Below are 26,186 nucleotides of genomic sequence, written 5' to 3' on the forward strand. Positions count from 1 at the left end.
ACACAACCCTCTTCCGCAACTGACTTTCGCGACCGTTTCACGACCCTCTTCCGCAACTGTCCGATCGCCACCGTCTCATTAGTATTCCCAAGTCCGAAAAACTGTCCCTAACACTCCTCCTTGTACCGTCCCCTGATTGGTCTGATCTCTGTTTAATATTCCCGAATTTTTCCATAACTGGTCCTACTCAAGACCTATATTTTCTTTACTTTAAATAAATTTTCGTGCCCACCTATTCAGATATGGCCGAACTTCCGGTCCACGAAGCTGAAATGCAAACTCGTAGCTTGCATTTTTCGCGTTCCCAGTATTATAACTTATCAACAGGATACGTTTGTTTAGTCTATCCTGAATGAAACATAACTTCTATGATGCCGCCAAGGTTCAACAATCATAAATTAAATTCAACGCTTACTCTGTCGGAAAATATCGATATCGAAAAACCGGGTGACCGACCCAGATCTTTATGAATAAAATGATATGTTTCGTTAATTATCGCAATGGCAGTAATTACAATGGATTTGTGGGTTTTTTCAATAAATCGTTGTTATACAATAAAAAAAGGGTGAAGGCAATATGGATCCCTGGACAACACTACCGTTGATGGTATAAGTATTCGAGAAGTATCCATCGACGGCTACTTGCAGTTGTCATCTTCAGGAGATGAAGAAAATTGATTGAATGAAGTTTTCTTTATTGCACTTGAGCTGAATCACTTGATCTAAAATATCAACAAATAATTTTTGGATCTTGAAATATTGAATCTTAGGTGAAACACCTTGTCAATAACGACCCACGTTATTGCATCTATACTCGTGCACGATAAATATCTTTAGAATCCGTTCGTCGAGATATGGAGTAGTGATATTATAAAATGAAAGATGATCTTCAAGACGCTATAGGCTGTTTTGCGATCAATAAAACCTCTCAAGATTAATGTCTTACGAATAAGAGCTACTGGACAAAGGATACTTAGCATTTTTACCTTCGGTGCTTTTTTTTCTAGGATTTTTATTGGCCATTGATTACTTTCGATGTGTAGGTACTCGGCGAGCAATTTGAAGAAAAACTATGTTGTGGTGGGTTTAATGACACTTTTGAACTTGAACATGAAAGCGTGTGAATGCTGGTCCGAAGATATACCCGATATACCTGGTTGGTTAAAATGAAGTCAGTTTTTATTTGAATTTGGAAATTTGTATTCAATATACTCGTATGTCTCATAATGTCAATGAAGTCAATCACATGTTGAACTGTAATGTCTGACCTAGCAAATATTTTATGTTCTGATATTTTTCTGCTTAATTCATAATAGAATCTCATTGAGTACCGTTGACTTCTCAGTATCATTCTATAAGAGAACAGAAAATGCATAGAAAATACATTTTTTTTGGTCCCTTTTTTTGCATATTCCAAGTATGCGCAAACATTTTCAATAAATCTAATCTCTACAGCGAAAATCAAAATAACTATAAATTCAATTTTAAGATGGTATGAATAAATACGAATAATTTCTTTCATATAAACGTTATGTATGTATCGATTAAAAGTTTTTTCGGCTGGGAGGTTTATAAAGAATTGAGAAATCTTCTTTCATAAGTAATAATATAATCATAATGGTAATTCATAAAAATGTTGGATCAAACGGTAAAAGCAGAACCTCTGGCGTAAGAAGTCAGTTCAATTCAGATTGAGGGGGTACTTATTTGTTAACATTAATTATGATATGCTTCTACTGATACTTGAATAAGGAATAACCTTCCAGATCGCATCACGAACAGATCCCTCTCTCTCTCTCTCGTCCTCTCTCTCTTCTTTTCCCTATCACTTCCTTTCTCCACCCTGCAAAATGTGTATGTCTGGTTATTGCTGTGGAGAGTCGAAAATACCCAATCACTATTGACCTAACCTAACCTTTATAGGATTAGAATAACTATTTCGTTTGCTGGCTACAATAAAAGCTGAACCTGTCATTGGCATCGCTTTAGGCTTTGCCAAACAATGATTAGACACCTGGATGACAAGAAGATTTATGGACTTCTGGCAGAATATTTCAGGATTGGCTCACTCCAAGGCGTTTATTCACCCTTGATACCAAACCGTTGTTGGACTACAGTAGGTATGAAATACGATGTCTAACAGGCCTACTCACAGGTCACTGTCATTTGAATAATTATATACAGAGACTCGGACTGTCGGAAGACAGTGTGTGTGACAGCAGAGCACATACTTTGTGCCTGCCCCGCTGGGGACCAAATCAGGTTTTTCAGAGTTCGGCAGAGCCGTACTCTAACCATCTGATCTGAAAGACCACTCACCATACAAACTAATCGGCTTAGTTAAGAAGCTGAGTTCATTCAGTCGAGTGTGAATAGGTGTGAGCCACAATAAACCCTTGCGGGTTGCGGTGGAGGGTCGAATAGACCCTCTCACTCTGGACCTGACCTTACGTAACCTAACAATACAAGCTTGCTTAGGTAGCCGTAACTTTCATTCTTTCTCCTAAAATTGTGTAATATTTAATGCCTCCCATGAGTATGGACTGAAGAGAAAACATCCTCATATAGATCATTTATCCAAGAAGAACCGCAGGGTTCGATTTTGGGTCCCATTATATTCATAATACGACCCCCACCATTGAGATCTCTTAAACTACAAGAGATACGCCGAAGCTTGAATTGAGGCAAAGTTGCGTTTTTTTGTGCTTAACAAAATACTGTTTTTAAAGTTGAAAAATTCCGAGTATTTCTGAAAATGTGCGAAAAAAACTGAAAATCGGAATTTTCGTTTTTATTTTTTTTCCGGCGTTATTTGACAACATAGCTCAAAACCAAAAACACATTACATTACTATTCGACGTTCCGTCTTCTGGCAATCATCATCAACGTTCGTTTTTAATATCAGCGCCATATTATTTTTTAAACAGAAAAATAGTTCTTCTCAGTCTGATTTCATTGATGTATGATTTGTTATGATTTGCTCTTCTAAGACCACAGTGTTTGTCCAAAATTCCAAATAATGTTCTATCCGGCTGTTGTCTGTTGTCCGGATATAATTCAAAATAAATTTGTGCTATTTTCGTACTATTCCTATCAAATTTATATAAAGTTTCAACATATCTCGTTTTTCTTCATTCGAGAATGAGGACATTTCGATTAAAGTATTTGTGCAAATTTATGATGTTTGAAGAGTTCTGACAACCAGTGTTTATTAAACAAAATTTTTCGATGGAGTCAGAACCATCTCAGATGAATTTGTTTTCTTTCTATCTGTGGTTTCAAAAGAGCTGATCATAACAAAGTTTACATCAATGGAATTAGAAGGAGAAGCACTAATTTTCTGTATAAATAAACAATATGGCATCTATAACCGAAAAAAAATTGTATACTATTTCTATAAATTGGTATGTTAAATAAACTAAATAATTATTATTACTATTATTAGTATTATTTAAAAGATTGATCTCGTCAGATGAGTCAGAGGCTCAAAACTTAATCTGGAATGTTATAGAGATCTAATTTGAAACCTCTTCAAGAAAAAAAATTATTGTTTCCGAACTGATGTGAAACAATGGCGTGAAGCAAACAGAATCTAACTCGTCCTGACTGAATTATATATCTGAAACTGGCAACAAATCATTGTTGGATATTCAAAATTCAACTAAAGAGTAAATTGGAAAGAGAACCCAGTACCGGTTTTTTTTTTAAAAAACGTCCGCTGCTTTTGCTGAAATAAAGCAAGATATTACCTCAACGTTCTACTATATTTTGTAAATTGACATACAGAAAAACGATCGATAAAACCATTTTTGTAAGTAATTAAATATATGATCTTGATTGTTATAATTAGTTGTAGAACTTAGCTACTTTGAACTTAACAACAAATAAATAATAACTGCACAAAGAAACTTTCCGTCAGTTATCTCAAAGGTGTGATTTTAATACATCCTTTTCATAAAAGAGGACGTATGCTTCTCTACTCACAAGCGATTTTGGTGAAATTGTTGACACGTGTAAATCGTTGTATTTGTGCCACGCGCCAGTATACGGGTGTCTGCAGTATGCTGTATAATGCCCTCTCTAAGTAGTCCCACTGTGATTTAAAAGTGCATATAGGTTATAACAACAAGTAACCACATTTTCTGCTGCAGAATTGTCCATATCAAATCCTTCTAGAGGAAATTCGATAACATCATTCAATTTGCTTCTAAATCTTTCCGTTGGAAAGAATCTTCTCAAATTAATTACTAAAATATGAGGAAACTTGTGGAAACTTTTCTTGCATGTCGAACACGTCGGTTTTTCATTTCCATTCAAAGTTTCTTTTCTGGTAAACGAATCCAAGCATCGCCACAAACTCAGTTGGTCGGTTCTTTGTGGTATGGAGAGAGACAAATCCCAGAATGGATCAAAGGTTACTGATGAGTGTCCGCAGTGTGTGCATTTCATCGTGAATTTCGATTGACCAACGAAATTATCTACAATCTTAGAGTTATGCATCCTCAAATATGTGAGCCATGATTCTTGTGCATTTCCGCTGTCGCTCATTTTTTCGTCAATCTCCGTTAAGATTGGTTTACGTTTCTCATTAATTAACTTAAAGTCTTCATGTAAACCTTCTAAAAGATAACGAAAAAACTCCTGGGCATCTTGATGGGAATTACCCATAAATCGAGGAGCAAAACTTTGAATCTGATTTTTTAAGGAGGCCGTATTTACTACTCTATCAAATGAATCTTCTGACCACAACTCCTTGATGACTTCTGTTGTACAAATACCTACCTGTAAGAATTCACTCTGGGTTGCTTGAGATTTCCTAACTGCATCTCATTTCAAAAATATAACTGACCTCGCAAAAAATTCAACACAAAACTATCACAATCACGATACCCTTTTTGAAAAAGTATGTAGTACGCCTTGGCAAATAGAATACACCTCGAATTAATTCGATAAATTCTTGTGCAGGATAATTCATTGCTTTTTGATTAATGCTCGTTTGCCAATTGAATTTAATTAAAGAGTCATGACTCCACCGAACACAGATCATGAATTACTTACTCAACAATAAAGTATTATGACGGATATACTGTGTGTAAATTATATCGGTTACGGTACATATTTTAACAAAATCCGAAAACAAATTTTAATTTAAATTAGACATACTTCAACGGAAAAATGCTACCCCTACCTTCAACTCCCGTCGAATGACAGGTACAACCCCCAATTTTTTTAATGGGAAGTACTGGCTTGTGATATATCGTTTGAAAGGTCTCTTCATTCTCTATTCAGAAATGTTATAGCTTTCAAGTTTATTGCAACAATTAAGATAAAATGAAGATAAAATAAATCAAAATCATGTGGTTACCGAAAGTCTATAAAATACAGTCAAAACTTATTGCAATATAATCGAAACTTATTTTGTGTTGAGGTACTGATGATAAGAAAGTAAGCAAAAACCATAGCAATGTTCTTTTTAGATGGTATCCTTCAAAATACCGTAAATAATTTCGGTGGCAACGTTAGTTTGAAACACCTTGTCAACTTGTTTTGTATGTTGCAACATTATTTGTCAGTATTTTAATTAAAGTTTAAATTTCGTTAACTTCAAGTCTGACAAATGGTTAGATTAACGGAAATGCATAAAGTAACAGTTTTACAAATGATTGGTTACCGAGATAAAAGCCGAACAAAACAGGAAATAGCTCGCCTATTTCATGAGAAATTTCCTAATTCGCCGCCCATATCTCAAGGAACAATAAGCAACATAGAGAAGGAGTTTCGCGAGCTTGGTCATGTGGGGCAGATAAAAATGCAGCTGCCAATGCAATGAGCGATGAACTCAAATTCTCAAATTACAGGTGATGCTTGAGTTTGAGGAAAACCCACATACATCGAGTAGACAGGCATCCACTACGTTCAATGTTAGCCATACATCGATAGTAAACATATGAAAGAAAATAAAAGCATCCCTATTAAATGATACCTACTCAGGAGCTCATAGATGACGATTTTGATAGAAAAACTTATTTTTGTGACCAAATGATGGATGGAGCAAATGTTAATGTTTGAGCAGGAATTATAGGAAACCATATCATTCGTCATTCCAAGTTTAGCAACTTTATATCCTGATCCAGGAAACCCTCAAGTTCCAGTGAATACGATATAGTTTCAGCAAGATGGAGCACCACCACATTACCAAGTTAATGTTCGGCAATATTTCCCAATCGGTGAATAGGGAGGCGAGGATCGATTGAAGGTCCAGCGCAATCACCTGATCTTTCATCATTAAATTTCTTTTTATGGGGATATGTAAAGAGCAATGTGTACAAAACGAAACCTACAGATTTGAATGACTTAAAAGAACGAATAACGCTTGCGATCCGGTCGGTCACGCCTTATACGTGTTATAAGACAGTTTTATTTGAGATTGGGATGCTGTCAAGACGTTCACAATGAACATTTTGAACATCTACTTCGTTAACATCCATAGTTCTTTTTCATATTCTACATTTCATTACGTTTTGCAGTACATTTTACTTTTTGAGTGTATTCTATCGAATGTCGGTAACCACATGATTTTAATTTGTTGTATCTCAATTGTTGCAATAAACTTGGGAGCGATAAAATTTTTGAATAAAGAATGAAGAGACCTTTCAAACGATATATCACAAACCTATACTTCCCATTTAAAAAAATGAGGATTGTAGGGGATTGAAGGTAGGGGATTTTTACGTTGAAGACTGTCAAATTATAATTTACATTTGACGTGTTTCGGGATTTTTTAATGTGTTCAATAACCGAAATAATGAATGTATTCCATTTGGCTTTCACACACTGTATAGAGTTGTTGGAAAATTATCGTATACCTATCACTTGAGTATTCAACACAAAAGACATTTCAACCGTCAGACATCCTGAACACAATATTCCGACGTGATTTTTAAGCGGGCCCCTTCGAAAATAACGAATCTGTCATGAATAAATTGTTGACCAGTTTCCTGTGTGGTGTTATCGAACTCTTACAAAGATTTATTGTTCAGCACACTCTAGTTTCATGGATTTTCCTGTTTTGTTGAAATTGTTTGTGTTGTCTTCGGCGTATAACCGACCATTGTTCGCTGCCCTTGAGACAATCGTAGAAAATGTAATGAGCGGTGCTGTGGAATTTTACGACTAAGCCTTCTCATTAGAATACACCGAACCACAGACAGGTCATCAATTTTTTGTTAGTGCACCTTCATGAATAATAATCTATACTGCCTTACTGCCGTTGGAAAACTATTTTTCATTTTATATGTTTTTGTATTCGGGTTTTATGGTTTCCGACTTATTCCTACTATTACTTTTTTTCAATGCAAAAATTCATTTTATTTGCGGTTCTTGGCCAATACACCGTTGTCCATCTCTAAGGTACTATCGAACTTCACGATAAAGAGAACTCATTTGGAACTTTCAGATTCTAGATATTTCTAGAATTGGGCAAAGCTGCCTCATCTAGTAACTCTCCTGGAGAATCTGCTACCTCTGAGACCTCTGGTGGATAGAGAAGCAGTTCCTCGATATCGCAGATAATCTGTCAATTTTACAGAGGTGATACTCCAGTAGAAAATGTCCGGTGAAGAGTTCCTTTGCCAACCTCAGATCGATTTGGTTCAAACCTTGAAGCTGTTCAGTTTTCTCCTGGCACTTTATTTCATCTTAGTCGATCAAGTTCCAGACGACAGAAAAATTTTGGTCCTCTTTTGCGAGAACTTCAACTTTTTGTGTCAGCTATTCCGATAACAATCGAAACTTCATCATTTTTCAGATATTGACAGCCAGAAATGTAACTCTTTATGTTTGTATCACTGAAGCTGCCAGAAAAGCTTGTAGACGAAACGTTGCATAATTCACGACATTTTACGACTGTTGATAATTACGAAACATGATATAAATATAACTCATCATTTGTTATAAACGGAAGAAAGCCCTACTCATTAATTCATAACAATATTTAAATTTAATATTATATCATTCAAATGGCATTTATCAGGAATGTTTTGGATGGTTTTCGTGTTTTCCCGTGGTCTTCTTTGGTTATTATTTCCAAACGTTTCGACTGCAACTGCCGCAGTCATCTTCAGTGACGTAGTCGAAGTTCTCTTCTTGACATGTTAACTGAAAATCAGGAATATTTCATAATGATATTGATTTTCAATGATTTTCCGAATGAGGTTAAAAACTAAAAGCAGCCTGGAATATTATTCAAAAATATTTGATATTTTATCTAATTTCAAATAGTTTGAAAATTGTATTATTGAAAAAATTAAAATACTGTAAAAATCTGTATTCTTTCACAATTCTTTTTTTCTGATAAATATATATTTCAAAACGTGCTGTTACTTCATTGATTGAGTTCGATGTTTGATGATACATTTTGATGTAGCTGAATTCTCAAAGTACGCTTGCAACTGAAAATAATTATAAGACTATGAAGTGATAAATTTACTCAAATGTGATTGGTTTGAAGGTGTAGGTTATGAATATTTCGCAGATTATGAATATTTCGCCTACTTATCCAAGAAGAAATAATTATGATTTTTTTGAGTCGTAAAAAATCAATGTTTATTCAAGTTATTCAGAACAATAATCCTGTCTAATTTTCATTTGCATTTTCAATTGTTTCAGGATCATCGAATAAGAAGTTGGAAATAGCCAGACCCAAAAGGATATACGAACTACCAGATAAACTGCTAATGTCAGGAATCAACTTGCCAGGTACTTGTGTTATTTTAACAAAAATCACAGAAATTCAATAATAATATATCGCAGAGGTGAAGTTTTTCCTGTAACTCTCTGTCAACTTGGGTAATTTCCCGTGTCATCCCATTTTTGAAAAAAAATCAGTAATAAAAATTACATAATACTTTAATTACATATTTCATTTATTTTCCACGACTGAAAATAGGAGGTATATAGGTATATATAGATATATTTCTCTGGAATTGATAATATTGTAATATCGGTATATTATCAAAGATGAAAATGCAAGTCAGTTGAATAACACATGAAACAATATTAGTCATATTTTAACCCTCGTCGATTTTTTCAATTAGAGGCACACTTAATGAATTCAATATTTCATTCAACACCTTAAATAAGATAAGTACGCTACTTACTGAACTACTGCCTTTCCAATTACTGGACTATGCTTCTTGTTGTTGACATAAGCAGAAATCGATGTATCTGTAAAATTCTCTTTCAACTATACACGTTGCTCATCAATGATTATCCGTTGTTTGCAGTACATTCAAATGGTAGATACTCAGCGACACCTGATGAGATACCGTTGCTAGACAGCACGAAGATGGTTTGGATCTAACGTTTCGTTGCTATGTCGTCTCTTTTCGATTTCAAGGACAGAAACTGAACGGACAAATGCATGAATTCAGCTCTTTTGGTCAAATATAGATTGAATAGGGCACTGTATCATCCGAAATTCAATATTCGGTGATTTCAATGTCCAATATCAAAAAATTTGCAAATATAAATGACGAAAACAGTCACGAAGTCGAGGCTTATGCGATGAAAAATGGCCTTATTCGGTTCATAAACTAGCTAACAAAGATTCTTCTAACTGAACTGGAGAATTTGCTAGTTTCCAGATGTATAATCAACAAACAATACTGAACATACGTAATCATCCTATTTTTCCAGATCTATAATCAACAACCAATACTGAACATACGTAATCATCGTAAGTTATCGTTTGGAGTCGGCTGATCATGAACTCGTTTCAGTTTCGAATGAATTGCCAATAAGTAGAGCAGTTTAGTTGCTGAATTCATTCAGGTAGTGAACAAAACTTCACACTTCATTTTCAAAAATAATTTTGGAAGATCAACATCTGTATATTTTTCATTTTCTTGATTTTTTTTAAGTAACAAAAACTCTCTGTCACAACTTCAAGATCTTCAAAATAATTTCTGAACTTTATCCTGGCTAAACATTTATTAGATGTTCTTTTGAAAGACATTACTTTGTTCTATCAGACATGGATGTGTATATTATTTTTTTCATGAAGAAGCCTCGACAAACAATGGTTCAACAAAAATTAGAAGCAAACTGTCATCTCCAAAAATCTCACCTACAAAAAGTATGGAAGTCCACAACTAGAGAATCAGGAATGAACTTTTTGCCAGTCCCACAATTCTAGTACTTTCTCGATTCTGAGAGTGAACAAGAACACCAAGACCTAGACTTTCAATAGTATCTCTCGAGACTAAACTGACTGTTAAAGTATACTTGGAGTTCACAGTAATAATTATATAAATACTGTTACCAAATTAATATACAGGGTGTCAATTAGAAAATTTTCCAACCTTAATATCTTCCTTTCAGTATATAATATGAGGAATCGAAAAAACAGGTCAATTTTATAGTCAAGGGGGACACTTAGTCTTAGAATCTTAAATGGGAAGGGGTGTCAACTGGCGCGTCATGTGATTGGCGTTTAGTTCTGCTTCTAATGGTAGGTACCCTGACTTTTTTGATGAGCATTTTCCGAAAATTCATGCATTCTAAACTTATACATGTAATTACAATTTGCCTATTCTGAGATGCATTATTGTATTGACTCCTTTCAATAAAAATGGTTAGAATAATAAGTGACACCGTTTCAACCCTTGAATGACAGGAACAAATGTATTACGCGTGGGATTTTTTATTCATTGGTTATTGTGCTTTTACAAAATAAAATTCAATTTGGGAGAATGACATTTCAAATATAAAATCTACTCACGCTTATCTCATAAACTGTTTGAAATGTGGTCTGTTTTTGAACTCCCCTCCAACATTACGGAAACCTTCACTAGGAATTGACTAGCATGCTGCTGTAATTCATCTTTTAAGTTCTTCAATATCCCAAGGTTGTGTTTTTTAAACAACGGATTGAAGATGCTCCCAAAGAAAGAAATCTAAGGGTGTTAAATCCGGTGATCTCGGAGATCATTCAACTGTTCCCCTTCTGCCAATCCATCTATCCGGAAATCTCTCGTTCAACCACTGTCGGATGGGAAGAAAATAAAGAGGTGAAGCACCGTCCTGCTGGAAATGTAATGTATTTGAGTTTCTAGCTTGTGAGTTATAAGAGGATCGATAGTCTCTTCAAGTATTTCAAGGTACAGATTGCCAGTCAAGTTTTCTTCCAAAAATAATATACCAATAATGGCATTTCCAAGTATACCAGCCCAAATATTTGTGGCTGTTGTGTATGCCCATCCCGAGAAAAATGTAGGTTTCCGTCACTCCAATAGCGACTATTTTGTCTATTAACATTGCCCTTGAGAAAAAATCAACACTCATCGACTCAACAGATGTTTGATAGAAGATTAGGGATGGTATTGACTCGATGAGACATGATTTCACAAAACTATATTCTTCTATTCCCACACCATGGGATATAAAAAAGATAATACGCATGCACCCAGGGCCTTCAGAATTGTATGCATTAATCATACTCCACAAAGAAGGACTTCCAGCCAGACCCGTGGTATCATATATAGATGTCCCAACCAGCAAGTTGTCTAAATTTTTAAATTCAAGATTCAGAGACCTTCAAACACAGTTCTAAATTCAGTAGACCTAGCTGACAAACTATCAAATCTGAATATCAAAAATAATTTAAAACTAGTATCGTTTGACGCAAAAAACATGTTTCCTAACATCCCAACAGACGAATGTCTTCCCCTCGTGAAATACATATTAGATAAGAGTCATACAAATCCATATATAACCACCGAATTTTGCAATCTTCTTGGTATATATCTGAAACAAAATCTCTTCAAATATAATAATAATTTTCACTTGCAAAACTCAGGTCTCCCTATGGGCTTACCATTAAGTTCCATTCTGGCAGACATTTTCATGGACACCCGCATCCTTAATACCCCATTTCACAGAAATATATTGTGTTTTTGTTCAGATAATATGTTGGTGACGTACTGGTTGGTTTTGATGGTTCAAACAGACAAACTAATCAATTTTTAAACTTTCTCAATAGTTTGCATAACAAAATTAAGTTCACAGTAGAAATCGAACAAAATAAGGAGCTTAACTTCTTAGATTTGAATATTTCAAGAGTTAATAATGATTTTCAATTCAATATCTATCAGAAAAACACGTTCACAGACTGTACAATTCCCTTTGACTTTTTCAATCTGCTCTCACATAAGTTATCCGCGTTTAGGTCAATGATACACAGAGCTTTCGCAATCCCTTTACCGGAAAAGAATTTCCAAGATGAAATTAAAATAATTAGGCAAATTGCAATGAACAGTTAGGTACCAATTTCCCAAATAGAAAAGATAATATCAGGTAAAACTCACAAAACACTTATGAGTAAATTATACCCAAACTACCGAGAAACAATATAGTCAAGTAGAGTAGCATCAATTACTCAGGTAAACTTTCAGAAAATATTCAAAATTATTTCTCTGAATATAAAATTTCAATAGCTTTCACAAGTAATAATAATTTAGGTAGAACCATGTTTAATGCAAAACTCAAACGGCATAGAATGAAAAAAATCAGGTATATATAGAATAGAATGTGGCGAATGATCTGCAGTATATACAGGCCAAACCGGTAGAAATTTTGAAATAAGACTGCGTGAACACGTCTGGTTTGGACAAGAAATCTGCAATGTACGAACATCTTCAAGAATCAAACCACAAGATAAATCCTAGATATATGTAATAAAGGAATGAAAATGAATCTGTTGAAGGCCATGGAAATCAACAAATTAATTAAAAACCAGAAACATATACCCCTAAACGACCAACTTGATTTATGTAGGTCTCCTATCTTGAATTTATGAGTTTAACAACCCCTAGAATTTTCAGGATGGTATTTCAAGTTGGCATCCTGTCTCTCAAATACCTGTCCTTGGAGCATACCTGAAAATTCTAATAAAATCGATATGTCATATTTCAAAATTCAGATTTTAGTTTTATACTTGATAATGGGGTCAAACCCGAAACCGGTCGTATAAATAAAATTTACCAGTGGTATTTAGACAAAAGTGTTTTTATTCATTTCATTTAAGTGATCATGGATTACCATAAAGTAAACAAGTCATCAATCACACATAATATTCTTCTATCATAATCATCCTCGTGGGGCTCTTGAAGAATCTGCATTTTATAAGGATAAATTTATGCATTTTCAATGCTTTTTTTACAGTCTCGCCTGACATTCTTGTCTGTTCAGATACTGATTGTAAGGAGCTCGTGGGCTCTGCAGCAAATGTTTCCAAAACTTCAATTTAAGTTGCTTCATTTAGTACTCTGGGATCGCTTATTTTTCTTTATTTGTCACTGAACCAGTTTCGTAAAACTTATTCACCAAATCAAGCACATACCGGTGACTTACATTACAATTTCGTTAAAAAGACATACCGTCCTTCGTGGGCACTTTTCAACTTCCCCATACATTATAATCATTTCAATGTTGCCTTGAAGAATGTATATCATTTTCACACTTTTATGCACTTATTAAAGTAATCACTAAACAGTCCATCAAGTACAACTGTATGCACAATACTACCATATCGTTCAAATTTGCGAACCAATTTTTTGACTGAAAACAGAAACTTTTTACAGCAGAAGTAGCAAAAAAGAACGACAATTATTCATTTTTTATACAGAAATTCTTGCGAACTAAACAATCACCTAAATCACTATATCACCATTGAATTGCCTACAAAAATTGTCCAATCGATTCATGAAAATTGCCATGAGGATAGCCAGCATTGAAAAATCAATTCAATCAGTATGATGACACATTAGTGAAGTTGCTGTCAAAACAGGCGGTATAAAAACTTCAAAGTGATGGTGGTTTTTCAAAACGTTTTGCTTGAAACTCTGTAAACGTTATCTCGTCCAGTTTGAAAAGTGGCAAAAAACGATAAATTTTCGTTTTCTAATATCTTCTCAAATGAGATTATAAAAAAATTGATTATATAATCAATTTTTTTATAATCACAACACAACAAAGTTTTTGTTTCGGGGTTGAAATTAGATGATTTTAATGTATTTCCACGTGTTAAAACCGAAAGTGACCATAAAAATTATATATTAGCTCTTGTTTTCAAGATATAGTATCATTATATTATATATATATATATAATATATATCATTATATCATTATATTATATATATATATATATATATATTATATATATATATATATATATATATATATATATATGTATGTATATTGAGTTTTCAACAAATGAAATATTTCATCACCAACAGTTGGTACACATGTTTGTTTACATAACACCCCTCTCATCAGCTGTTCTTGAGTAGTAAACATAACCTATGTGAGTTTGTCAATTGTATACGCACGTGGTTGCTATTGAAATTATCGTGTGAAGTTGATTTTTAAATTAATTTAAGTGCTGATCTGAAATGCCTCGAAAGTGTGTGAATTCTGTCGATAGCTTTCACTATATATGTGGTGAAATAACATTTAAGGCTCAGAAACGTAAAATGACACCTATCGTTAAGACAGCCTATGAACATTATTTTGGTGTGAAAGTTGGGGACCAAGATAAATCATGGGCTCCTCATATATGTTGTAATTCTTGTTCCGTCATATTGCGAGAGTGGCTGAAAAATAAAAACCGGGCAATGGCTTTTGCAGTACCTATGGTTTGGCGTGAGCCTACCAATCATATAGACGACTGTTATTTCTGCTAAACTCCTCCCATTAAGCAAGGTTTATCTATGAAGAAAAGAGGAACGGTTAAATACCCTAATCTCCCATCTGCTCTTCGGCCTGTACCACACTCAGACAATTTGCCAGTTCCTTCTCCACCCCAAAACTATGAAATTTTAGAGGAAGGTGATGAAGACTGTTTAGAAGGAGCAACCCATCCTTCTACATCCTATGACCCTGATTTTGAGGTAAGCGATAGGTCTAGTAATCCGCACAGAATTAGTCAAGCAGAGTTGAGTGACCTTATAAGAGATCTTCTCTTATCTAAGGAAAAGGCTGAGCTGTTAGGGTCAAGACTACAACAGTGGAATCTTCTAAAACATGATGTGAAAATATCTCAGTACAGACAGCGTCAAAAAGATTTGCTTCCTTTTTTGAGAAAAAAGAAAACCTCGTAGTTTGTTCTGATCTTAATGGTTTGATGGACTGCTTGAATTTGGATCACACTCCATCTGAATGGAGACTGTTTATAGACTCTTCAAAACTAAGCTTAAAAGCTGTACTTCTGCATAATGGAAATCAGCTACCCTCTATTCCTATAGGTCATGCAGTTCACATGAAGGAAACGTATATAAATATGAAAACACTTCTCCAATCAATCAAATATGAACAACACAAGTGGCACATCTGTGGTGATCTGAAAGTCATTGCTATACTCCTAGGAATGCAATTAGGGTTCACCAAGTACTGTTGTTTTTTGTGTCTGTGGGACAGTCGGGATAGAAAATCTCACTATAAAAAAATGAACTGGCCTACACGAGACCTAAACCCTAATGAGAAAAATGTAGTTTACGAGCCTCTTGTAGATCCTAAGGATGTTCTCCTTCCCCCATTACATATTAAGTTGGGACTAATGAAAAACTTTGTGAAGGCCATGGACCAGGAAGGACAAGCTTTTAAGCTTTATTGGGCCTCAAATCCGTGAAATCGTAAATGATCCTGCTTTTGACATGATTTTAACAGGAAATGAAAAAAGAGCCTGGGAAACCTTTAAGGGGGTTGTACATGGGTTTTTAGGTAACAAAAGAGATGATAACTTCACAGCATTGGTTAAAGAGCTTCTTCAAGCTTACCACCAACTTGGATGCAACATGTCCTTAAAAATTCATTTTCTTCACTCTCATCTTAATTTCTTCCCACAAAACTGTGGAGCTGTGAGTGACGAACATGGAGAAAGATTCCATCAAGACATTGCCTTAATGGAACAGAGATATCAGGGCCGTTGGAATGAAGCAATGCTTGCAGACTACTGCTGGTCTGTGTGTAGGGATGCTCCAGAAGTGTTTTATAAAAGACAAGCTAAACGACAGCGATCTTACAATGAATCGGATGGACTTAATTGAAATTTGGTGGTACAAACTTCTTTTATTTGTCAAAACACTAAGAATAATGTTTTTTTTTATTAATTTTGTACTTAAAATATTCTAAAAGAAACATAACAATATTGTTTTATGTACTTTCACTTTTCACGTATAGTATAACTACTCTTTAAGATTAAGTACTGTGTATCTCAAAAACCAGAGCTAATAAAAATTTTTCATTGTTATTTTCGTTTTTATCACCCCAAAATTAGTAGAAATTGACCAATTTAGTGTAGGAAACATTCAAAAAATATTTTTTTGTTGTGTTGTATTATCAAACTTTGTATCTCCGACGTTTCCGATTTTTCCATGGATGTTATTATGTCTAAATAAATAAATAAATGACTTTGGCCCATATTATCAAACATAATATTGTTGAGAGATGCAATGTTCACAAGAAACACCAATATTTTCACCTCCGCATTATTATTGAAAGACCACACATTCGCGGTAATCAACGTGCGTTGTAAATTGTCTAATTTATGTTCAAACACTTGCGGTGTAATATCTGATAAGCGCACATAGCATCGGCGGCCTTTTATGTAGATTAGGAAAAGCTTTCGATTGTTTTCATAGGCCTATTACACACAATTTATTAACCACTACGAGTCGTTCATAGAGTTCATTTCACGTAATTCTCTTGTTTTCAACGTTCCTACATGTTCCACCTGCACTTTGTTTCGTAAGTGCTCACTTGATTGCTCAATAGATTGTGTTTCTAGAAATTTGACGGGATTTCGAATAATTTACTTTCACACTAGGAGGAATAATTTATTTCGAGTGCTTTCTGCAAGCGCGTTTGACACGAGCGACGGTTCGAGTACGTGTTGATGGTGGAAAATTCAATGGGCTCATTAACATCATTTAGCAAAGTGGTTCAAAAACCTCATACAAGAAAAATGGTTGACGGACAGTTGTCAGAAAAATAGTAAAACAAGTTGTGGAAAAATAAATAAATATACATTTCCCGAAAATTCGTTCCATTCAGCAGCAGCTGGAAAACAGATTTTGGTTGCCGTCTATTGGTTTGACAAACTAATCCACCAGAAGAGCCACTTCAAATTCAATTCAAATCATTTATTGCCTTAAAATGACAAACAAAGTATAGAAACCGTTCATTATACATAAAAGGATAAAACAAAATATATATACAATAATGAACAAGAAAAATATAAATATTACTGGAGTTTTTTCCCAACACCAAATCGTTATTTTTACACCTCGACACGTGTTTCGATCACCAAGTGATCATCTTCAAGTTTTATCTTCCTCTTGAAGATGATCACTTGGTGATCGAAACACGTGTCGAGGTGTAAAAATAACGATTTGGTGTTGGGAAAAAACTCCAGTAATATTCATTACTATACCAAAGGTTCCAAACAGTATATCACAAGAAAAATATACACAGTAGCAAATCACATTGTTATTCTTATTTGAAAACTGTTCAAGAGTACAAAAACATTTTCTGACAGAAAAGATTTCGAATTTTTTTCAAACAACGAAAGGCTGCATATTGACTTCAATTTCTTTGGTGGACAATTGTAAATTCTATATATATATATATATATATATATATATATATATATATATATATATATTATATATATATATATATATATATATATATATATATATATATATATATATAAATTCTACAAAAAGGATTTGAACTTTATATCTTCTATTTATTATCTGCGAGCGCTTTCGACAGTTGGTAGTACTGTCATCATCTGGCACTCCTCAAACTGAACTGGTCATCCTGTTGTCTGTCTCTTTATACGGTCAAAGCGTCTTAACTCAGGTATTTCAGGTACTTTAGGTAAATTTGCCTGTATTTGTTCTGCATCAGGTACTCTTCTTCGTGTTAGATCTTCTCTAGGAATGTGTATGGTTTTGTTTAATATATTTATTGAATGTGAGATCTTGTTGTGTTTTGATTTGTACTTGTTCCTCGATAAGTGATTTATGATGGTTGAATTTATGGATGTTCAAGTTTTCCCAAATGTCCATGCGGTTTCCCTTGTTGATTTGTTTTATTAGTTTTATGTTCTCTAGTGGGGGGAAATTATGTTTGTTTTGTATGGCGTGTGTTGCAAGGTTTGATTTATAAATATACTGTTGGATTTATATATACCTTTTTGTGCTCATTGTACCTTTTGATCAGTTTTTTCTTGGTTTGGCCGATATAGAATTTGTTGCAGTCCGAGCATTGTATACTGTATATCCCGTTTTGGTCTTTGTCTTCTTCTTTTTCATAGTTGTTTATTTCGTGTTATCTTCGTGTTTGGCTTGTATGTGATGTTGATGTTCAGTGGTTTGAAGACGTTTGTTAGTTTTTTGGTTTGGTGTCCTAGGTACGTAAATGCTGTCAATCGTTGTGTTGTTTTGTCTGTTGAGGTGGCTTGATCTTTGTTCTGTATTTTTTGTTTGATTCTGTTTTCTAGTTTATCTATTGTCTTTTGGGTGTATCCGTTTTCGTTCGCTATTTGGTATATAACTTTCCGTTCTTTGTTTCGGGCTTCATTGCTGAGTGCACCTTCATACAAAATTTCAAAAATCATAGCCGACGAACGGAAAAACAAAATCAACAGGAACAACGACCACAGCATCAAAAAATCTATGGAACTCACAGACAGAATCTCAACGACAAATGTCAGCCCGAACACTAAACTGTTCTCGTTCGACATAAAAAATATGTACTCCAATATACCAGTCAACGAAAGTATAAACATAATATCTGAGAAACTAAAACACCAAAACATATATAAAACTTACATTAACCAAATGGAACACAGTCTAAATACAATACTTAATCAAAATTATTTCGAATCTGAAGGGAAAATTATCACCGCATAACATCAAGAATATATCTCACTTTCAGACTGCCTTTCAAATTTCAGCCTAATATCAATGAGTACATCTAAGAATTTTGTATTTAATTCATTTACTAAGATATCATTGTCTACGGAAAAATTATCAACCAAGCATTAGATTGATGAATTTCATTAGTTCGGAATTCCATTGTCTAATATGATTCTACTATCTAGTACCACTACTATGATTCTAGTATGATTCAACTATATCGGTGAAACTAAGAGGCCATTGAAAGTCTGCAATGCCGAGTATAAAAAACACACAACGAGTAGAAACCAGCAAATCGGGAATAGCAGAGCATGTTTGGACTCATCAACAGAACATCAAGTGGTCCCAAGCTGAGATCATCGACAGAGAGGAACACTAGTAGAAAGTTCAAAGAATCTACATACATGTTGTCCAACGACGCATTCATTCAAGTTATCGTAGAGATACGCAACATATGGAAACCCGTAATCAAGCATAAAACGCCAAACGGTCATCTCCCGCCAAACAGGTGAATCGAAGAGAGTGAAGAGGGGATAGGTGACAGCGCTCGAATGACCTATAAATAGTCACCTTTTGGAGGAATGATCCAGTCAATAGTCTGAAGACGATTGTGGATACTAACAATCGAAACGTCATTAATTAACTTGGTTTGAATTTTTTTTTATTAATTGATTAATTAATTAATTAATTTTTAAATTTTTTGATTATTTTATTCATTTTATTGCATTTTCATCTCAGGTTTTATTGCTTAATATAATTGACATTTCAGCTATTTCATTTATTCTTTTATAAACTCCGAATCATAATACAATCATATTGGACAATGGAAGTCCGAACTAATGAAATTCACCATGAAACATTGTCAACCACCTTCAAATAAACATTAAAATGATATCACTTCAGTCTTCGCGATATTCAGGAATGGCAAGTTAGCATCGCACCACTTGTCATTTTCTCCTATCATTCTATGCAGTTCACATGAGTTATTTTTCTTTTCATGAGATGGCGGTGTCATCACGAAGAGCTTGAAACAGACAGATATATCAATCTTTGTCAAATCATTCACATAAAATAAGTTCAAGATGGGGCTCCATATGGAACCCTGTGGCACAACAGTTTCAGTTACCCTTCTCTCTGAAATTTCCGATTTTTTGACGATTTGATCGCGTTCTGATATGTATGATTCAAACCAATTGATATTTGTTCCTCTGCAACCACATCGAAGGAGTTTTCTAAGCATTACATCATGATCAACAAAATTGAAAAGTATTTCATCATGAGTACTTTTTTCAGCCTGAAACCCGAGTAGTTCCTACCCATACTATGCAGAGTCAATTCATTTCTTGATTTATTTTTCAATGATTTTCGCAATGTGTGTAATTAGAGAAATAAATTGGAGGTATTATTCAAATCTTCTCCTTCATGTAGAGGGATAACTATGAGCGTTTTTAGGGAAGATGAAAAGTATTACTTATATTCATAGGACTGCTACATGTATCCAGCTGCACTTTTGTTTCTTATCATTCAGAGCTTCAGTCACTTCACAAAGACTTGTGTCATGCAAAATGAGTCTATCAATGTTTACAATATTGTCTAAAGTGACCAGAGAATCCTGAGAATCATAAATTATATTGCTCAGTTTATGAGCAATATTGCAGTGTGTTGAATTTAAGAGGAATATCAACCATGTTTTTCATATAGGTATAAACGATTCATTTCTTGAAATAACAAATACTATTTATCCTTCTTCTCTCTCTTAGTGCAAGGGTCTATTGTAGAACGTATCGAAGAGGACGAATGCATACCCGAAGACCGCTTCTTCTTCTTCTCTTCTCAACTGTTTTTGCTTCACTACGCAATTACAGCAATCATGGTATAATCCTTCCCCGTCACACCTCCAAAAAAGGAAATAATAACATTAATATAGACCCGTGTGAATCGAAATAGACGCGGAAACATTCTTCATTGACAGTGTATCGTGCGAAATTCTCATAACATTTCTTGTAATCAAATGGGTTGGGTATACGTACACATACAACAACTGGAAAAGTACTTCCCAATAATCCTGATTTATGTGCAAGTGCATTGTCATTCGACTGTGAACGAAAAATGCGCCATATTCTCGCAAAACATATTCGGCCGAAAGTAAGTTTGCGAAAGCTGAAACCAGTCTAACAACCTAACAATAATATCACGACAGCGAGGGCGTGACGCACGAGAATGTGCACTTCTCATAATTGGTTTCAAAACTGCACTGTCGTTTTGACATCGTACATACTGCTGCTGGTAATATTCATTGTGCGGTAATGATATTTGACAGTTCGTTAGGAGGTTAGGATACGGGTGGGCGGGAAATTCAAATTGTATCATGTCGGTTATTGAATAAATTTTGTTCGCATAATGCTGATGTCTCAACTGTTCAAATATTCAAGAGAAATGAACAAGAATGTAAGAATTTACATAGTTCAAAACTGAGTGAGTTGCAAACAAATTAATCATCACGTGTAGAAACCAAGATCGAACAGAATATGGTGTGTCAATTCAGTGTTTCTTTGGAAAATCTAATCTTTAGTTGAAATATAAAATTTTAAACTTGAAATCGATCAAATACGCCTAACCTAGGAAGCAAAGAACAAATAACTAGAAGAAGGAGGTCTGATAGGAAAAGAAGAAAAATTAACAGTAAGAACTCAAGAAAATGAAGATGGGTTCTGTGGGAATAACAATAAAGAAGAGAAATGGTTTGAAAAAGATGCTTAATGTATACAGGATTGATTGCAAAATATTTTCTGTTTGTATGAGTTCCCCGATTAATCATGTGCGGATGTTGAATTATGCAATTTGTTAGGTTAGGTTAGTATCTCTTGTACTGAGTAACCTTTCAGTGAAAGCATTTATTGTTATCATTATTGAGGAAATGATAGAGCTGAACGAGAAATTATAATGAAACAATACAAGATAAAGGACTTGTATGGAGAAAAATGTCATCAATGAAAGATTGCCCGACTAAGTGTAAAGGAAGGAAAGTATAATGAGTGGATATACATTAATAGTAGCTTATGGAACCAATAAAGATGTGGCAGAAGAAGAAAAAGACTAACTTTTTGAGTAGCTACAAAATGGAATGGATACTTTGAAAAAAAGGAAGAATAGCCCGTCAATCAGTATCGAATCGTGGAGAAAATCTGTTTTTAAAATCTGTTTTTCCGTTAATCAGCTGTCGCCCCCATACGAACGACAACTCTCAGAAGTTGAGAAACTTGTGCGATCTAAGGACTAACGAGGTCTTACCTTTTAACGTGTGATTCCTAACACGGTTGCAAAATCATCACAGCTTCAACCAGATAAATTCTCTCTAGAAAAGTATCTGGTCGAAGCAGGAATTGAACCCACGGTCTTCCGATCGTGAGTCGGGCGCACTACCACCGCGGTCAATTTCATGGCATGGAGACATTAAAGTTAGGACCAGAGGTCGTTATCATTTTCTTCTGGAAATGAAAATGAAGTAGAAAATATCCAAATGAAAAAAAGATGCAGAAAAATGTGAAGTGTGAATGCTTTGTGAAATATAAATAACAACAAAACAAGTCAAAAATGATAAGGGAAGAAAAAAGTCATGGAAAGAATTTGAAAAATGGAAACGGTGGAAAATCATAAAGTATCCATAGAAACTCTGAAAAATATGAGCCAAAGGAGTTTCAATAATGATTAGTAATAAAAATTAAAAGGAATGAGAAATACAAAAAAATATGTAGAGAAAGGCACCCAAACCGCAAAAAACGATACGTAAGGACTTGGATCACTTTATGACGATGTTTGACTGTGGTAATTCGCGTTGAAAAAAATATTACAGTTCTGGTGTTCGAAGTTATTCATTTCAATAACTCCAACACGTATGTTCGGTTTACAAATTGAGAAATCAAATGTGATATTTGCCTACTTCAACATTCATTGAGGAGGTTAGTAGTTCCACACTTTTGTAAAGGGGCTCTGAACTTTTGTTTTTTTTTTGAAATTTTTTAATTCTGTATATCTCGTCTCGGAGTTGTTAAACCAAGAAATCAACTATAAACTTGGTCCATAACACCTGTGTAGTGCAGGCTACTGAGTATACTCGCAACTGATTTTAAATACATTGTGCAAACACTCAATTAGAGAGTGATAATTAGAAAGACATGAAAATGAACTGCTTATTACAAAAATGACATAATTCACAGGTTTAACTTTAATGAATGCTCTGTTTACCAACGGTACATGGTTGTTATTCTAGCAGTTGCTCGAATGGTGAGAAATGCAAATATTCGTTATTTCGTCAATTTGTTCAAGCAGAAGTCTGCGATAAGTTTTCAAAATCATACCCTCTGCATGTGCATATTTTCTAGCTTACAATTATTTTAATCGACGACAAGTGTTGTCCTAGTTTTTCGTAAAAATTGGTATTGGGGTAAATGTACTTTTACAGGATTCAACAAATCTCTTTCTGAACAGAGTGAACCAATCAAATGGAAAAAGACCGATTTGTCATGTCTGGTGTTGAAAGAAATCGCTTGGACAAGTCGAAGCTTGCTTTGAGAAATTTCCTCGCTCATATTTTCACCTTGTTAGTTTTCTTCAATTTAATGAATCCAATACTCAATTTGTACATGAGATCCGGGGTCAATGGGCATAAATCGTGTAATCTTACGAGCCGTTCCACCATTTTCTTCGACAGTTCCAACTACCAGGAAAGGTTTCATTCAAATACGGGGACACATCAAAAGTTTAGTGGGGAGGTATCTTATTGGAATGTCAAGTTATTCTATGTTCAAGAATATCCGTCAATTTGGGATTGTAATAATTGCAAGTAGGTACATTTCTCCTGTTAGGTTAAAAGTATCAACAATTCTTACGCCATAAATTCCAGCTCACATACCCATTAGTCTCTTAGAAAATTTTATATGAACTTCGTGAGCCCAATGTGGGTCATGATGATTATATCAGCCCTATAATGAATACCTAGTTATTCTTTTGAAAAATAGGTGATGAACAACAAATTCTACCCGCCCTCATCAGAATGCTTTGGATAGATATACTAGAAAAACTGCCTGAAAGTTCTTTTAGAGAAGGATACTCCTTTTTGGAAAAGGGTGGTGAGATTATTGGTTGCTTTTTGGAAGCGTTCTGCTAGAAAATATACTTCATGTGCTTATAATAATATTCATGACAAGAAAGAAATTGATTCCAAAAGAGTCAAAATTTCGTAGTAACATAGTTCTCAAAAAAAGAAAACCAAAAAGTTAATATGATAATAGTTATTGAGCTCATCAACTTCAGATAATCTTCGAATAGAAGATGTTCAGAATAGAGTTCGAAAGATTATTCAATCATGAATGTAACAAAATGGGCCAAGATTGGGTCCTTGTAAACACCTGAAGCAGATAGATAATGGAGAAATGTGCTAGAAAACATATTTGTTGTTCTACAGTTTCGGCCTTTAATATGTGTAAATTCCTTTCAATTGAATGGCTAGGGTGAAAATAATACTTCACAATTTACACTAACATTCAATGCTATCAGCTGTTTCGACACACTGTGTCATCTTCTGATCAAGTTATAAACTTGGTAGATAGAAAGAAGTATCAAGGGACATTTGGAAAATTTTTGATAACATAACTGATGACTGGAGAATTATAAATATCTATCTGATTACACGAAACAATGTTGATTTTATATATTTTGATTTCTATAGATTCCAATATATTCAATTTCAGACTTTTTGGTTGTATGTTTTCTATGAGTAACTTCTCGAATTTTCTTTGAATCCCTGGTTGAAACTGCGGACAATCTGACTTATATATGAAGTATTGCAGTCGTCGCATTTGAGCTTGTAGACCCCAGATTTTTTTAATTTGTCTCGTACTGACATAGAATTATTAATAATTGAATGTAAATTGTTATTCATCTTGAATGCTACGTTTATGTCTTGTTTCTGAAAGAAACTAGATATTTTGTTTGTAGAATAACTGAAATATGTTAGACACGAAAAACGACGGTTATTAATTTCTTTGATTAGAGGGAAGATTTAATTTAAAGTTTTGCGGTTTTGTTTACGATGGAGGTTTTATATCCATTATTGACGGCAATCTGTTTGATGCTGTTCGATTCTTCTTGGAAATTTGACTGGTTTTGCGAGATATTTTTGAGTCTCTCTATCATATTTACTCAAACAGGCACAGAAAATAGGAAATATGGTAGCCTGAAATTAAAAAGTGCAGTTCATTGAACTGAAAAACCTGTCCTGAATTGGACTAGAAGTTGATTACGGATACAAGTAGTTGGAAAGTAGTGAAGTGGCCAGTTTTTCACATCCTGACAATGAAACGTCCTGCAAACTGTAAAAATACTAAAAAGCCCAACTTCCAAAAGTGTGAGGATTTGCGTTAGGCTTGTGGATGGTAAAGCCTAGAAACGGTGAGAACGAGGTAAAGTTCTTAATGAATCAAGAATACCAATTCTGATTCATATCATATGTAAACCATACCATGTCACTCGATTCTACTATTAGCAGTACGAATATAATTCATCAACATGGTTACTTTACACGTATAAACAAGTTAATGTCCATTATAAATGGCACTAAGTAAATCAACGGCCAGTGGTGTCCTTTCACGAGTCCGGCAATAATTATGACTTTAATTCGCGTTCTGTAATTACATCCACAACTAATTATTATTAATTCATTCGGTGCGGTGATGATGTACCAAGGATGTACACAATTTATTTTCAGAGTGAATGGATGATGTGGCAGGTCGACTGTGAAATATCAAGTATACTCGCAAGGTAACATATTATTTCAGTAATTCACGGGTATGGTTGATGTCTCACCTGATTCCACTGTTATAATCTGGAAAATGAAATTGTTATTCTATATCCCTTGCCAGAGTGATGCTCAACCGGGTATCAGATATACTTTATTAAGGCAAATATCTACATTGGTTGAAAAGGGAGACTTTGTCTGAATAAATTCAAATAAATTTTTTCGTTGAGTTATGGTTTATGTACTTCAATAACTAAGTGAATCATATTCAAAATGTCTTTTTGATTTGTGTCTGCCGCTAGTGATCATAGAATGGAAGATTAAGGTGTTTGTACAAAGTGGAAAAACTCTTGTACAGGGATTTTCGTAAATGTTGCACTTTGATCATCGTGGGTGCATCGTGGATGC

General features: G+C 34.3%; 1 protein-coding gene across 1 annotated transcript in view; it reads left to right on the plus strand.

Annotated features, from left to right (window-relative positions):
• LOC111507755 (uncharacterized) overlaps positions 1-26,186 on the plus strand; it is a 734,072-nt gene that overhangs the window by 601,064 nt on the left and 106,822 nt on the right. Inside the window, 1 exon segment of the mRNA XM_074182765.1 lies at positions 8,667-8,756. Coding sequence (XP_074038866.1) covers positions 8,667-8,756 — 90 coding nt within the window.

This window comes from Leptinotarsa decemlineata, unplaced genomic scaffold (genome assembly GCF_025532065.1).
Source record: "Leptinotarsa decemlineata unplaced genomic scaffold, Ldec_3_MD MMD2_tig00026328_RagTag_RagTag, whole genome shotgun sequence".
Classification (NCBI taxonomy): domain Eukaryota; kingdom Metazoa; phylum Arthropoda; class Insecta; order Coleoptera; family Chrysomelidae; genus Leptinotarsa; species Leptinotarsa decemlineata.